Source organism: Homarus americanus, unplaced genomic scaffold (genome assembly GCF_018991925.1).
Source record: "Homarus americanus isolate GMGI-L3 unplaced genomic scaffold, GMGI_Hamer_2.0 scaffold44276, whole genome shotgun sequence".
In the NCBI taxonomy this organism is placed as follows: domain Eukaryota; kingdom Metazoa; phylum Arthropoda; class Malacostraca; order Decapoda; family Nephropidae; genus Homarus; species Homarus americanus.
In genome coordinates this window covers 17,703-35,316 of record NW_024727881.1, presented here as the reverse complement: position 1 = coordinate 35,316, position 17,614 = coordinate 17,703, and the positions used below count along the sequence as shown (strand labels likewise).

Below are 17,614 nucleotides of genomic sequence, written 5' to 3'. Positions count from 1 at the left end.
TTATATTAATTTCAAGTGAAAGGTTTTTGTTTAAACTCTAAAGACCTTTTTTGTACAGTTTATGGCCGGTGTTTACAAGTTTTGAGATTTGTTTGTTTACGGGACGTATAAGATCTCATTTCTATAAATTAGTCCTTTTTTGTTTACAAGGTCTGATATCTTTATTTACAGGTGTCTAAGATCTTTATTTTGTTGACACGGTCTTAGGTAATTTGTTTACAACGTCTTAGGTAGTGTGTTTACAACATTTAAGTTTTTTTTTAACATGGTTTTTCTTTTGTTTGAAAAGTCTGGGGTCTTTTGTGTAGAAGATTTAGCTTAAGTATATATTTTTCAGAGGGTCTTAGGTCTTTCTTTTGTTTACAAGTCTAGAAGTCTTTTATTTACAATGCTTGAAGTCTTTTGTTTACAAGAAGGACACTCGATCAGTTAAAGGTGCTTGGATGGTTGGGATGAAGTGCACTGAAGCTCTCCCCTTTTTTTCTCTCTCCAATAAAGACCAATTATTTCCGAGCACTTACTAAGGTCATAGACGGACGGAATAAAGACCATTTGCTCTTAGATGACGAATAGTAAGTACTTGTTCATGTTTATGGATGCAGCACAATGCGTAAATGTTTACTTACTTACCGCACACTTTTGCATGTGAGCTCATATATATGCATTCCCGCATATATATATATATATATATATATATATATATATATATATATATATATATATATATATATATATATATATATATATATATATATATATATATATATATATATACTGCGCATTCTTCTTCTTCTTTTTCTTTTTCTTCTTCTATTGTACAGTATATTTTTACACATATTCGTCTTCCAAGTTTGTTTATTATTCATTGCTGCTGTTCATTTATTTTCTTGGTTTGATCCTGAAGACACATTCATGACACACGGGGTATTTGTCTTCATGTACCGTCTTTCAGTGATCTGACAAGACGGTAAATTGTGAGCAGCTGCCTCTTGTGTTCTGACCTTTCAACACACTGATTCTTCTTTGTGTTTTGTGGTCTTTAAACAAATTAAATATGCAATTTCCTCTGCTGTGACCAAAAACACAGAACTCTCTCTCTCTCTCTCTCTCTCTCTCTCTCTCTCTCTCTCTCTCTCTCTCTCTCTCTCTCTCTCTCTCTCTGACACACACTAAACACACTCATATATGTATATATTTATATATATTTCCATGCATATTGAGTTAAACGCGTCATTCTCCGTGTTTAAAGCAGGGGTGTCCATGCAAACTTTGGCCAGTCACTCCTAGTCACGGTACTGGCCTCCCTGCAGCGCTCACTGTCGCCAGTTCTCACCCCTAACTGTTGTCGATTTCGTCTCCTCACTGTCGCTAGTTTATTTCCCGACTGTCGCCAATTCTAACTAACTTCTAACTGTCGCCAATTCTAACTAACTTCTAACTGTCGCCAATTCTAACTAATTTCTGACTCGCACATTTCAATTTTGTCTCCCGACTGTCGCCAATTTATCTAACTGTCGCCAATTTTTACAAATGAATGTCGCCAATTATCGCTTCTGACTGTCGTCATTTTCAGTCCCTAACTTTAATAATTGTCATCCCTTGACAATCGACATTTTTAATTCCTAACTACTACACGTTTCATTTCCTGACTGTGGCAGTTTTAAGTTTTAAATGTCACTAATTCACACCCCGGACTGTCGCTATTTCTAATCATTGGCCGTCACCACTTGCAACTCCTGACTGTTAACAGTTCTAACTCTTAACTGTCGCGAAATTTATGCTATATTCGTAACAAATTCTAAACCTTAGCAGTCACCAATTTGAACTTTTGATTAACGTCAGTTTTAATTCCTGACTGTCGATAATTATAAGCCATAACAGTCGTCAGTTTTATTTCCTGACGGTTGAGTTATACATCCAAACTGTCGCCCAGTCTGACCCATGACTTGCTAATTGTATCCCCTGACTGTATTCATTCCTAATTCCTGATTTGACATTCCTAATTCCTGACTGTTGCAGATTCTATTGTCAACCCCTTGACTGTGGCTAAGTTTTCCACTCTTATAACTGTTGACTGTTAGTCGGCGAAGTGGAGCTAGAACGAGCGTTTAGCGTGGACGAGCTGTGAAGCCTCCTATAGTGGCGTGGACCTTAGTGTAGTGTGTGTGTGTGTGTGTTCTACCTCCGCTGTTACCATTTCTAGTACCACCAGTTGTTGGTAAGTCAGTTCGTCCTAGACATGACAGGCTCGGGTGAAGCCAACAACAGATGGTAATGCTAGGAGCTGAGAACGCTAACAATAGACGCGGGAAAATAAAAACTCCCAATTATCAGATTTTGAGGTGGAGTTTCTTCCTCAATAAATCTATTTGTTAATTGAGATTTCTACTTTCCACTGTCGCTTTGTTTTTGTGTATAAGTGCCAGTCTCCCACCCCGAGTAGATGTAGAGTGGTAGTGTAGACGTAGCCACTCAAGGGTAATTACCTACCTCACACTTGAACCAACCATCTAGAGATTCTTTTTTCTGTTTACATCTCTTGAAGAGTAAAAAGGTCAAATATAAGTTTAGTTCACGTCAGTCACTCACATATTCAGAATCAGGTTAGAAGAACAGATGTCAGATTTGCATAAGATCTGCCCCCTGGATTTTATTTCATCTTTAATAAGTCTTAAGGTTTGAGTGTACAAGATTCCCTTAATTGATTATAGACGAAAGATTTAATATTTCTAAAATGAATTAAAGTTATTTTTATCAATTATCATCCTGTTATTACTAATCATCCGAGTTGACATATTAGAATCAGTAAAATACAATTGATAAGTAAATAAACCTTTCTATGTTAATCAGTTATCGACTTGGAGAAAATTAACATAAATTTTATATATTAGAGCCGGTAAAAATAACGTAAGTCAATAAATTTACGTTTTATTTTTCATCGCCGTGTTATGACGTGGCGTTAAAGTCATTTCCTACTTGTCGAAAAAAAAATTCTTTCAAGAGATAAAAAAAAAATTCAGTGATTGTGTTGGTGTATTGGGAAGTTTTTACCCTTGATAGTAAAATAATGTGCTTGGAGTCTTATTTCAACAATTATTGAGACTAAAGTGCGGTGAGAATACCCCAAGTCAGCTTATTTAAAAAAATATCTGAGTTATTCTCTTGTCTAAAATTACATTACGAGGGGAGATAGTGTAGCCGTCAAAGTCTCAATGGTTATGTTCACAGTAGTACCTATAAATTAATGTACTTTTGTGTTGAACAGTTGTAAATAATAATAATAATAATAATAATAATAATAATAATAATAATAATAATAATAATAATAATAATAATAATAATAATAATAATAATAATAATAATAATAATAATAATAATAATAATAATAATAATAATAATAATAATTAAAAGTTACTGTGATATCTACTATTGACAAAGAATTGTATAAATATTAATAATGATATATTACTAAAACTCACTGTGATTATTGTTAATTACGGAATCTTGGGGTACTGACGCATTTTTTATTTTTCAATGTGATTTAACCTCTATTTCAGACTTGATTTTCTGTGATTTTCATGAACCACGCAGTAGCATCCCCCTGTGTCTACATGTTCTCTCGGTGTTATATATATATATATATATATATATATATATATATATATATATATATATATATATATATATATATATATATATATATATATATATATATATATATATATATATATATATATATATATATATATATATATATATATATATGGTACATGTAGAGTAAGCCCTTCAGTTATATGCTTTATATTTCTTACATATCCCAGTACATATAAGATAATATTATCATACAACACATCCCTTTATGAAATGGTCTATGGTTAATAACTAATTTGATAATTTACATAGGAAGTGCCCTCAGTATGTAATATAATACATACCTATATTAAACGAACTATATTACTGTTATATAACTTGGTAAATATACTGCCCCACAGGCTGTGATATAACACACGGCCAAATCACGTTGCTGTAACCCTGTCCTGTGATCAATATCCGCCAAGCTTGTGTAGTGTGAGTTTCAGGTGCCACGTCACGGTTTTTTTTCAGATTATGAGCAATTAATTTCATATTTCACATTTACAGTTGTCGCTCCTGATACACGATGCTGTTAACGTCAAATAGTTGGTCGGGTCACATAATTTTCGGGGAGACTGTTGGCTGTCTGGTGATTATTGTACCGTTTATTGAGTAGTTTTGTTGTTCGGATCGTGTGATGAGTCACTGGACGTTGAGATTTGTGGTGTGTGATGAGTGATGAGAGAAACATTGTGAGAGCAAAATGAGGTGGAAGGATGTTGTCAGTCACGGGTGGTTAATGTTGCATTCAGTTGATGGTCGGGGAAGGTCAGATAATGTTGGGGAGGGATCCCAAACGACCACCAACACCCAACTCACACACACACATTATATATATATATATATATATATATATATATATATATATATATATATATATATATATATTTTATGAAAGTTTACAGCTGCTCAGTTTATGATACAGAAGGGCGATTTATACAAGTTTATATAAACACTTAGAAGGACGTAACTCTTGATGTTCATACAAAGGTGTTAGCTGATGGACGTCCCACAAGAGGTCCCAGCCTCGTATTAAAGAAGTTGACAGTACAAAAAAAATGTGAGGGCTACTCTCCTTTGAGCAAGCGTTGTGAACTCGTGGGATAACCAGCCAGTGAATGTTATGACAGTACTAGACGAGCACATGTTCAGGTACTGTACAATCAAAAGCCAGTACCCGCCCAGTACTCGCCAACAGTGCGTATATAACAGAGAACTCACCGACTACCCGGATGGCTAGTTAGTTGACAAGTGACGAAGGGGATAAAGTAAATACAGTAGAGTGATCCAGGTATCATTTAATTGTGACAAAATTATGTTCTGTCCTACAGTTTCTCTCCCAAGACATAAAACTGAAGGCTCAGCTGTATGGAAAATATCTATAACATTTAAAAGGTCGCTTGCACTCAGCCACATGTGGTGGGAACTATTGATTTTTGTCGCCAAAATCTCCTTGACATATTTTTTCCCGCACAGAGGAAATTAAAGAGCAAGTCATATTGACCCAACGAATGAAACTCCGTGTTGTGCTGTATGTTCAGTTATGTAACCATTAATGTACTTGTCACACTCAGTCCAACACCATTATTGTACTTGTCACACTCAGTCCAACACCATTAATGTACGTGTCACACTCAGTCCAACACCATTATTGTACTTGTCACACTCAGTCCAACACCATTAATGTACGTGTCACACTCAGTCCAACACCATTAATGTACTTGTCACACTCAATCCAACACCATTAATCTACAATACATATCACACTTAAACCTTAAACCCAACAGCTCATGCATGTCACATATGAATCACAAAGGAAGCAGCGGAGCAGAACACACCATATCATCTTAAGTGAGGTGTTGTCATCTCGCGAAAACATTTAGGGCATGAGTTCCATATTTTTCCAAAGACAAATGGTTACAACGGCCACTTCTTGGTTTAAGGGATGCTGTTTAGCACCCAAGGCACCCCTGATCAACACCCCTAACTTACAATCAGGAAAATGGAGGCAGTAGAGTGCAGAGTGCCGGCCACACTGTCTTCTTGCGTACCGAAAATAGCTTAGTCTTCAGGGTGCTGTATCCTGACGGCGGCTCTCAGGCACCTTGAGATACTAGTTGGAGTAACTTTGAAGCTCTATTGTTGCTCGGTTTTAGGAGTTACAGTACATTATTATACACCTGGCAGTGGCATCTGTTCTAATGTTTTATGACATACTAGAAAATTTACTCACATTAATTAATTAAATAAGATACTGAGTCTTCTTTGAAAATTAGAATCACTGTGGCCTTTGCTTCATTACAGATATCTACAGTATCAATAAAAGCTCTCCCGAAAAAACTATTTATCAGTTTATTGAGAGGTACAGTAATTTCATTCATCTGATTTACCGTCTAAAACCGACAATGATTTTACTACTACTACTACCACAACTACCACTACTACTACTTTTTTTTTTTAATATGGCCTCCAGCCTCCCCCAATAGCCATACCTTCGCCACCATTTTATTACCTTAATATTAAATATCCTAATACATAAGTTGCTATCCTAGCTGTGTTGAGTTAGTTGAGCCGCAGATCTATGCGGCATTCAGTGACTATAGCCTCATAGTCAATATCTGCAACTGTTGTCAGCTTTGGGGCCGATGCTCTCGTTCCCCTGAGGCAGAGCAAAGCCGACCGAAGGAGAGGGAAGGACAGTCGACATCTCATCCAGGCTGTAACATAACTTCTGGACTGCTGCTTCTGTTTGGAGATCACCTCCGCGAGTCTGGCGAAGAAACATCTTGCACTTGGTCCCATCCCACCCGAGGTTGTGAACACTAGAGAAGTGAAGCTGCCTTGATCAACGTTCTGAATTCTCTCCCCGTATGCCCTTATCTTGTCGTTCTCGTTCTTCCTGTGTGCAGCATCGAGAGCTAAGCTACTGTGACATGCGGCCATGGAATAAAAAATCCTGATGTCGAAGAAGGCTCGGTGTCCCCTCGTCCAGAATCCTCGAGCACTGACGTCAACACGGGCTTCGTTTGATGTGTTTGAAGTCCTATGTTGTACTACTACTACAACTACTACTATTACTACTGTTACTACCAGTGCCGGATTTAGACCTGTGGAGGCCCATGGGCAGCCTCTTTGTGGAGGCCCCCCTCATTATAACTACCCAAGAGGGTGGGGTGGCAAGTGAAGCGAACCTAAACATCTGGGAGTTCCGGGGAGCGCTGTAAGCCCCCCGGGAAATTTTTGAAATGTGAACACTTCTTTGGAGAATTTTGAAGCCATATGCAGTTATATTGAGGGAATTAGAACATTGAGAAATTTTTAATTAACTGTATATTTATTGATAGTGTACAAATTCCCAACACACACACACACACACACACACACACAAAAGTGAGACATGACTGGAGTCATTCATGTGGTTTCAAGTCGACCAGCCCTGATATAGCTAATACCGCACATGTGGAGGCCCCCAGATTGTGGTGGCCCCTGGGCAGCTGCCCACTTTGCCCACTCCTGAATCCGGCCCTGGCTGCTACTTTTTTTCAACGTGGCCTCCAGCCTCCCCCAATAGCCACACCTTAGTCGCCATTTTATTACCTTAAAATTAAATAACCTAAAACAAAAGTAGCTACCCTAGCTGAGTTGAGTTAGTTAAGCCACAGATCTATGTGGCATTCAGTGACTGTTGCCTCATAGTTAAAATCTGTGACCGTTGTCGGCTTTGGGGCCGAAGATCTCGTTCCCCTGAAGCAAAGCAATGCAGACCTAAGATTAGCGAAGGACAGTCGACTTCTCAACCAGGCTGCAATGTAACTTCTTGGCTGCTGCTTCTGTTCGGATAACACCCCAGCCAGTCTTGCATAGAAACATCTTGCACTTGGTCCCATCCCGCCATACGCCCTAATATTTTCGTTCCCGTTCCTCTTGTGTGCAGCCTCGAGACAAGTTACGATGACATGCGGCCATGGGGTCGAGTATCCTAACATCAAAGAAGGCTCGCTGTCCCCGCGTTCAGAAACCTCGAGCACTGACGTCCACACGGGCTTCATTGGGTGTGTTGGAAGTCCTGTGATGGAGATTCTCGCTGTCCAATAGAAAGGGGGTCGGTTCCACCATGATGTCGTGGCAGATTTCCTTCATTATATTTGCTGTGAGATACCTTCGCCATGCCTCATGCATACAAAGCCCCCTTTCTTGCGCACCATGGCGTGGTCGATGGAGAATGGTGAGCCACACACGCATTAGGAGGACAAACCTTCTACTGGCCTACTATACCTTAGACTTAGAGCAATGGCATCTGTAAATTCTTGTTTATTAAGGCTGAAGCCTTTTGCCTTTATCGGTACTGTTGTTTGCAGTTCGAGGCGCCCACCTCCTGTGCTATAGCTACTTTTTTTCAAGTTCTTTGGCAATTGCAGCATCAGTTGTTGCAGTTTATCTCTTTGGGTGTGTTGTCGTTCTGTCGTAATGGACTGTCGAATCTTGTTTAATTCTTTGGTATCCACCTCGCTTGCTGCATTTTGAGATATTATGTGCTCAGAGAGGGCTGCCTTGAGCTTGACAGAGTTCTGATGTTCGGTGGCAGCAAGCTCCTCTGGATTGGTCATTTCCATTCCTCCCAGTCTCCGTGGTAGTGCAAGGAGTGACCTTTTTGCTGGGGTTAAGTGAAAGTGTTTCACTAGTCTTAGAATAAAGATGATGCTGATGGCTTCTTCCAGGGGACAGGTTTATATTGCAACGGTATTCTTACTTTTGCTTGAGTAAGCTTTTTTCACAGGAACAGTACTTTTACTTAAAAGTATTTTTTTCATTACAGTACATGTACTTTATTCCATTACAATACTTTTTCTACCACTGCAAAGGTTAAGTTTTGGATTTGGACAATTTTATTTTATTCAAAATCTCAGCACAAGTACTCCTAAAAACATTGATTAAGGATCCATCGTCAAAAAGTTATAATATTGTAAATTATTTGCGTTACTGACTCTTGGAAAGATATTCATTTTGCAAACACTAAATATTCACAACCTGTAATTTTTTATGCTAGTTTTAGGTATTTATTCATTTAGTCTGGATGTACAATACAGTACTGTACTATTGTACTGTACAGTAGTTAAAAATTATAATATCCATTACAGTATACCCACTGCTTATTATACAATGTGCTGTATCCAAAGTGTCCCCAACAGGGCATCAACCTAGGAGATGCACTTTCACTTTCACAAGTTTCAAATGAGTAACTAGTAGAGAATATTATACTGTACTATTAATTCAACCTTTAAATTCAGTCTCTGTACATAAAAATGTCAGTGGAGCCCCAATGGAGCCTAAGTAAAGTAGCTATAGTACAGTATATTGTAAGATTGACAGGAGGCTGACTGGAGCTTATAACTGAACAAATACTGTCGTGGAAACAGTGGAGGTTGGGGTGAAAGACAGTAAAAATGTCTGTTATCCTATTATACACTTGGGTTTGAGTCATCAGTCAAGGTAAGGGATTATAACAAATTAATACAGTACTTAACAAAATGCAAAGAAAAAATTTCTAATCAAAGCACAATTAATAAATTGACCAAAAAGCCAAAGGGTTCGTGGGGTGCATTGAGCAAGAAATTGTCAGCCATTAGGCCAAGAACATCAGAAAAACATTGAATTCTTGAAGTACAGTACAGTACAGTACAGTACAGTACATAGTTATACAGGCAGGTGCAGTATTCACCAACTATGATTTTCAGTGATGGTATGTGTACTGAGCTGTAATGGTGTGGGTTGAATGAGTTGCACTGGTTGTTGAGGAGGGGTGTGTGGGGTCACTTGGGTCATCATCAGGTTATGGCATTGCCATATTGAAACAAAGGGCCAGAGCCAAGTGACGTATCCATAACTGGCCAATTAGCAACGCTAAACGAGTTGCTGATAAGCGATTAATTTTCCTTTCTATTCAGTATCAGTGGCTCCAATCACAATAAAACAAAAAAATCTACACTATTTTGTAAACCAATGCAGTGTTTAGTAGCATAAGAAAACTTCAACAAAACCTCTTTTTTTCTTCTTTTTCCTCTTTTTATCAGTACAGAGCTCTATGGGAGTGGTGCTACTTCTTCTTCTATGTACAGTACCTTGACTTTATGATCCTTGAAGTACCTCATCTTCTGTAGGTAAACTGTGATGAAGTTTAGGGCGAAAGAATACACAGGAAGGTATATATACTAAGGCATTCATAGCTTGTGTAAACACTTGATGAACTGACCACATTTGCATTAAGCTTGGGCTCGACATATGCTCAGTAATGCCAGAAGAGTAGGCAGGGGAGAAAATTTTTCTCAGAGAGACGGTCATTTCTTAGGACTGGTTAAACATGGCCAAGAGTTTGGCAGTTGTCATAAATAATGTGTGGATCACTGAGATTCTGTAGTACATGGATCATTAAGTGTTAAATATCTTTGTCAAATTTATGGGCATATATGATACTGTTACTGTACCAGAATGGAAAAACAATTATTTGCATATAACTGTTTCATTTTATGATAATACTGTACAGAGACATTTGTCCACTTGTAAACCTAACTTACTGAGATATAAAATACCACAAAATTAGATCTTTCTTTTTTGTACCATAGTCATTTGTAAACACCCAACACCAGTTTTCTAAATAACTAACACAACAATAATTTTCCCTACAAACTAAACACCAGTTGTCAAGAAGAGTACATTTTAAGAGTTGTCCTAACACTCCTCTTCTTTTCCAGGTTGGTAAAAATGTTATCTACCCCAACTTGGGCCAATTCGTGGAAGGCCAAAGTTCTCGGAGGGAGATCTCATACTACCAGTGGGTGACATTCTTCCTGCTGATTGAGGCGCTCGTCATCTACTTACCACGGCAAATTTGGCACCAGCTGACCCACAGTCAGTGCCTCCCCTTTGATTTCACCAACCTTCGGCGTCGTGAGGACTGGGAGGATAAAAAGAACTTCCTGGTGTGGCATATGAAGCAGACGAGGGGGAATCACGAGTACTGGCTCTGGCAATACCTATTGACAGAACTTTTAGCAATTGCCTTGCTCGCCTCTTTCTTCATTCTCACTGACGTGTTCCTGGGAGGTGACTTCTACAACTACGGTCTGGACTGGGTCAACTTCATGCACAATGCAACCAACACTACGATTTCTCCAATGACGGCACGGTTCCCCCGTCTGACCGTCTGTAAGCTACAGTATCACAGTCGTGGAGGCACCATCAACAGTTACTACCCACTCTGTCTCCTCCCTATCAACTGCTTTAATGATAAGATCTTCCTGTTCCTCTACTTCTGGTACTGCATGTTGTTTGGACTGTCACTGCTGCGGGGTTTATACATGCTGGTGCTTGTTACATGCAAGCCGGCACGTCGATTGCGCCTCAAGTTCAGCGCTAAACTAGTGCCCGAAGATACTTTGGATCGGTTCATTAATGCACACAATCTCAGTGATTGGTTTGTGCTGTGCAATCTGGCACCCACCATGGACCCTGTACTCATCGCTGAGCTTGTCACCCAGCTTGTGTATGAGGTACAAGGAGGAGAAAGTTCCGACTCCAAACCGTCCCGCCTCGGTAAGCAAGAGAAATCGCTTCAGTCTGTAAATTACATATGAGATTCAGCGCCGCGCACTTCCCCACACTCGCTCACACACTGCCTTCCCAATGGTCAACCCAGCTTCGGGTTCCGCGCAAATGCGCACCCGTACGGCCAGTATCATAACCGCTACCCACCCGTACACGGGTACGGCACCGCCTATTCCAACGGCCACTGCGAGGGGCTGTAAGTGTGGTTGGCTCCTGCCTGGCCTCTGTGAGGTCCTCCAACCCTCAGACCTGGGCTACGGCAGCGCACAGGGCTCGGCCCAGCCCCCTACGCCACCTAGACGCTCGGGGCTGCAGAACCGCACGCAGGGGAAGGCGCCGCGCGACTCTCATACCACCACACCACCACGTTGGGGCTTGCTGCCCACCATGCACCTGGTGTACCCTTCCAGCTAAGCCTGGGATGGTGGGCTGCTCCGCTCCGCCACAGCAACAGAATAAGCAACAGTGACAACAACAAAGCAGAACAAGAGCGTGGTCGAGCCCTGAGCTTTGCCATGAGACCTGCCACCATATCGCATGATGATGAAAGATGACCTCTGCACTTGGATCGTCCATCAACAACACACCAGGCCCTTGCAACACCAACACTTTGCGTTTCCAACAGGGGGCCTGTCAGTGATAAATATCGTTGAAATTATAATGTTTGTTTTGTTACTGGCATGAGTTTATGGGAAGTATCCACAAGTATCTTGGTCACTGCTGCACTGGTCGCAACCTGCAATCAGTCGACGGTTCTTGTTAAGTCAAGTTTTTTCATATAGTGAATCTAATCTTTAAAGGACTGTTTGTGTGTATTTTATATGCTCGTAGATATTTTGTTTTGCTTACTTGTCTAAGCTGTGTAGCTGACTGGTGATATTACAAGAAAATGTTTTCTGTATATGAAAGTTTTATGAGTATTTCAAGTATTCTTCAGTATTATGAATGAGAGAACATATACTCAGATGAAGTAATATATAAGTTTTGCTATTTATTTTGCGTGTGGTCTGTCATAGTGCTTCTTGTTCATTAACTAAAAAACAGAAACACAGTGGATTTACGCTACTTAATGATTGCTGATGAGCCACACGTTTAGCTCTACAGGCAACAGTGTGCATCTCGGTCGTTTGACACTTGGCTCACCTGAGAAGCAACAGCCACTTCCCACATGTGTCTGGGTCACACCCACAACTACATCCACAATCCACGAACTTATAAGACAAGGCTTAACACATTTGTCGGCCCAAATCACACGAGGTCCTCCTCATTCACTAAACACATTAAGACGCCCAGAAGGAAGGTGAATTCTGTGTAAAATAATAATGTGAATAACATGAAAAGATGTGTTGGTCATGTGGATGTTATGTATGGGTGGTGAGGCCTGGCCTGTGGCAAGGTTCAGCTCATGGGTCGCCCACACCGCCGCGGGCTTCCTGCTTTTCGGGGGTGGTGCTTGGATGATCACACACACCCCAGCCATAATAGCGAGAGACTCTGCCAAGTATCACACAGCGCGATGAATATTGGGTATCGTGGATGGACCTGTGCGAATATAGATTTAAACATAAGTTGACGTACCCGCAAGGTTCCGAGTAGTGTATTAGAATCCCCATACTAATTTCTAGGACATCGACATAATGGCCGTTCTCTCCTTGTTGAAGCTGTACGGAGTTCTGGGGTGGCTGAGAAGGTAGTAGGACTGTAACCAAGTCTACAGTTCTTACCTCCTACCACCCCTGCCTCCCCTCCCTCCCAACTATCATCTTATCAGCCTAGGTTATATAGCCATTATGTTTACTCGTCAGGCGGGGCGTCAGACAGGTAACATATGTGTTTAGACTTGTATAAAACTGGTTGTTTTCTCACATTCTTTATGGAGATTAAAAAGACTTTTCTATTGTTTTGTTGTGATGTGCATATTTTATATGTGCCAGTGTCTTTTTTCGAGCTAGGTGAAATCGAATTTTACTAGATCATATTTATGTTGTCTGTTCAATATGATGTTTATATATCCTTACAGCAGAATGTTATTAGTTTTAGCTTCTTAATGGAACTGCGCATTAATTCTCCATAACTAAAGAAAGTTACAGTAGGGAGTTGCTTGATAAACACTTGCTTAGTTAACCTGTAGCTAATCACGGTTTAGAGCTCTCGATAACAAACATCTCTCTCTCTCTCTCTCTCTCTCTCTCTCTCTCTCTCTCTCTCTCTCTCTCTCTCTCTCTCTCTCTGCTCTCACTCTCTTTCTTGCTCTCACTCTCTTTCTGGCTCTCTCTTTCTTGCTCTTACTCTCTCTCGCTCTCTCTTTCTTGCTCTCCTTCTTGCGCTCTCTCACTCTCTCTTTCTTGCTCTCTCTCACTCTCTCTTTCTTGCTCTCTCTCACTCACACTCTCTCTCTCTTTTACTCTCTCCCTTTTTGATCATCCTGGACCATATTCCTGAACCCCTCTAGTGTATGGACTTTATAACATAATCAAGTGTGATGTGTTATGTTAAACAATAGTTTAGCCTTTATAACATGTTTGCCCCATATTTCAAAGCACAATATTTGCAATTTTATGGCAGAACATGATATATTTATTATTCCAGCATCTATTGTTATAAAACAATCCACATTACATTTTTATGGTATAAATTATCAATACTAGAGTAGTTTGGATGTGTGGTCATAAGTCCCACGAGCAGATGTAAACATTGGCTGCTGTAGTCGTGGTCAAGAGGTCTAGGACTTGCCCCTTTGTTGTATATGTAGAATGGGACCTTTTTGTATTCATGCTGCCAAGATGTGTATCAAAAGAACCTGGTGCCACTATTGTTGATAGTTCTTTCATTATACACTCTGTGATCATATGATCAAATATATTTCATTGTAAGTTGATAATCACCATTAGTACCTAGTCTGGCCTATCCCCTAACCTAGATTGTGTGAGGTGTCCCTATTACATCCTCAACCAGCTAAATACCTTTCCAAAATAATCCTATTTGACCCATCGTACCCGCAAATGACCACCTAGTGAACCCGCAGCCCTACTCTCCCCAGAGATAACTAATATGCATCCTCAGCCATCAATACATATTCTAGAAGTGGCACCAAGTTCTGAACACACCCATTAGAGTCTCCCAGTCAACCCTACCAGGGGAAGGGAAGGTCAGCCCCATGAATCCTGACAGTCAATCTTGCTGAGCAGGGGAGGGAGGGAGGCTGACTTGTACAACCCTGCAGTCTAATTTGTCCTGAAAGGTCTGCCACTAAAATGCTGTAGTTAGTTTCCTGTCAGACTCATCATTAATGCCCATACAATCTAGTTTCCTGTCAGGTCTGAATTCACCAAGATTTAGTCAGATTCACTGTGAGAGATGTTATTGAAAACTCTCATAGTCTAGTGTATTGTAGGAGATCTGCTACTAAGATACATGATAAGTCATTACTTAACCTCTTGAAGTAAAATTTTCTGTGAGGGGTCAGCACTCGACCCTTGCAGTCAGCCTTTTTCTGGGGAGGGAGAGGTCATCTGTTACGACCTCGGTCAGCCTCGCTAGGGGATAAACATCATCTGATACAATTCTTACATAAACAGTGGTGGAGGAATCACTCCCCACTACAACCCTCAACGTCAGCCTTGCTAGTGTAGTCGGCGTCATGACTGCTCTACCAGTCACCAGGGAAAGTTAGCTGATGACATGACTTGTATTGGATTATACTGCTGGATGGCAGTTAGTCCAGTGTGTAAATCTTCAATAAAGTTTATCGCAGACTGTTGTGATAAAATCATTGTGGAAAATAGAAGTTGCTAGTGTGTGCTGTTGGCAGCAGTATTCATATTAAAAGAATTTAATGTACCCTAAAGAACTTGTTTCTGGTCATGTTAAGGTGTGGACATGGGCTAAAGAAGCCTTTACTGGAATCTAAGTTAATGTAGGGCACCATAAGACTCAGTATTTGTATTAGTGTCACTTAAGCTGTATATATATATATATATATATATATATATATATATATATATATATATATATATATATATATATATATATATATATATATATATATATATATATATATATATATATATATATATATATATATGGCAACTTTTGTGAACTCTAGAGTGATCTCTAGAATATTGTTGTATATTAGCATGAGTGCTTTCTAAATGGTTCTGTGACACCTTTATAAAAAATATGTACAGTATTAAAACTTTATTGAAGTAGTACACAATATTAAGGGTCATGATTGGTTACAATGCATTTTAGAGTGTAAGTTATATAGTGTTCAATGAAAGGGGATGGGTGTTTTAAGGCAAGATTGGCTGTTAGGTGACGAGACATGAGAGGGTTGATGGTGAAGACATAGAGATATATCCTGACAGTTATTTGTTTGTAATTACACATGAAACCTAAACAAAATCATACCACTTTATTCAGGGTTAGATCTCATTTCAGAAGTTAAGTGAAAATTTTAGGAACTTTTTCGGCCTATGTAACATTTAACAAACTGAATAAAATAACCGAATACCTTGAGGTTGTTAACAAACAGTGGCTTAATGGTCTGCGACTCTAGCTGACCTCAGCATGGAAGGCGCTTTGTGGTCAGCTGGTGACGTGGCCACGGTGAAGCTTCATACGACGATACTAACAAGGTCACTCTCTCACTCTACAACCACTTGGGATTTTAAAATGAAGAATAGTTCGCTAAGTATGAACTGTTAGATATTGTAATGACTTGTTATAACTTTTGTGATCACGGTAGTGGGGTATTCTATTTACGATTGCTAGTCTTCAGTATATGCTGTTTTTTAGGTTCAGTAGACAGAGACGTTGTTTTATATATGAACTTTGGGTGATCTATTTTGTGTGTAATCTTTGTAAATGTTCTTGTGGCTCCTCAGTTTCCAATGAAATGTATTGTATAGAATTGGTGTTTGTAACCTTGCAATGGTGTTCACTGCACCATTATTGTCAAGTTGGTCATATGATATAATGTACTGTATGATCAAATTAATTTTCTCATTTTCCAAAAAAAATTAAAAATCTTTACTTTTAAAGATGGTCATACCATTGTGCAGATGACCTCTAAAGCAAACATGTAATATTTGTGTATCAGATGAAAGACCTATGAAAATTCATATCACAAACATAATAACATTTTGTTTCATTATATTGGTCTTGTACTGATTATTACTTAGTAATTATTAAATCTGGCTTCAGATACCTTCACTGAGGGTTAATTTTTAGAGGTGAAACTTCACTTAGGTTGAGCCTCGTGAGGGATATTTGAAACTGGCTTATCTGAACCCCCACCCACCATACACTGAGATTAGTGGTGTCAAATGTTTCTCAGTGTTTGATAATTAAATCTCTATTGTTACTCCACTGCCCAAGTATATTTTTCCACTACAAATGATTTGTCAAGAACTTCAAACAAACACCATCTTTGGGGGATCTTTTAATGCCAAAAAACCTTCAACTTGCATATTCTTTGTTTTATGTACAGTTGCCTACAGTGTTCCACCCCGGATCACTGTACCTGTGGGTAACTGTACCTACAATTGTATTTATTCCTGTAAATTAGGTGCTACTTGCATTATGGGATCATTTTATACCTTCTTGTTGGCACCACTGTACGTCTCTGTCTGTTGTTCCAAAAATTGCCCCCTTTTAGTCAGTTATAAGAGGACGAAGCACTGAACTGTAACTTTGCATTTCTAGAGGCAATAAGGAAATATAGTTAATATACTGTAAAGTTCTCGTGTTGCAAATTTATTAAATAAAACAGAGAAACTGCAGGTGTTGTGTCATTGATCCATTGTGTACAGTATTGCCTTACAAATCACTGGACTTGGAAACATCACAAATGTTACCTAAAAAGTATATCTACCCAGTCATATGAATCTGGAGTTAAAAGATTAATAAACAAATAAAGATAGTTCTCAGATAAACAAGTAAATTGTATGAAGTCCTATAAAAACGGCACATCAGGTTAACCTATTGTGTGTGTGTGTGTGTGTGTGTGAAGTCAAAAATCAATAGAATTTTTTTCATTTTTATACCAACATCTGTGTGTTTCTACCTACATACAGTATATTGTACTTTATGTCAATTATGCCCGTCTATTAATACAAAAGACAAACAAAATATCTATTGATTTCTGACTTCTCAGACAGCTCTGTGGAATGGTTAATAAAAAATCATCTGGATATTTTAGCCTAAACCAAAATCAAGCATCACAAGTAACAAGAAAATAAGTTTTTGCAGATAAACATAATTTGTGTACAGTTTGTTTTCTCAACAAATACTACAACTTTTTACAGTGTCAAACATATTCCAGCACATTCTTATACTATGATCATCTATCAGTTCAATTTATGATCATACAATATAA

General features: G+C 39.1%; 1 protein-coding gene across 5 annotated transcripts in view; it reads left to right on the top strand.

Moving 5' to 3' along the window:
* The window catches only part of LOC121865948 (innexin inx2-like), a 50,039-nt gene extending 36,568 nt beyond the window's left edge, over positions 1–13,471 (top strand). For all 5 annotated transcript variants that reach the window (XM_042365519.1, XM_042365516.1, XM_042365518.1 and 2 more), the window contains one exon: positions 10,383–13,471. In XM_042365519.1, coding sequence (XP_042221453.1) covers positions 10,383–11,264 — 882 coding nt within the window. In that variant the 3' untranslated portion in view covers positions 11,265–13,471. The remainder of the gene's footprint in view (positions 1–10,382) is intronic.
* Positions 13,472–17,614: the final 4,143 nt, after the last annotated feature.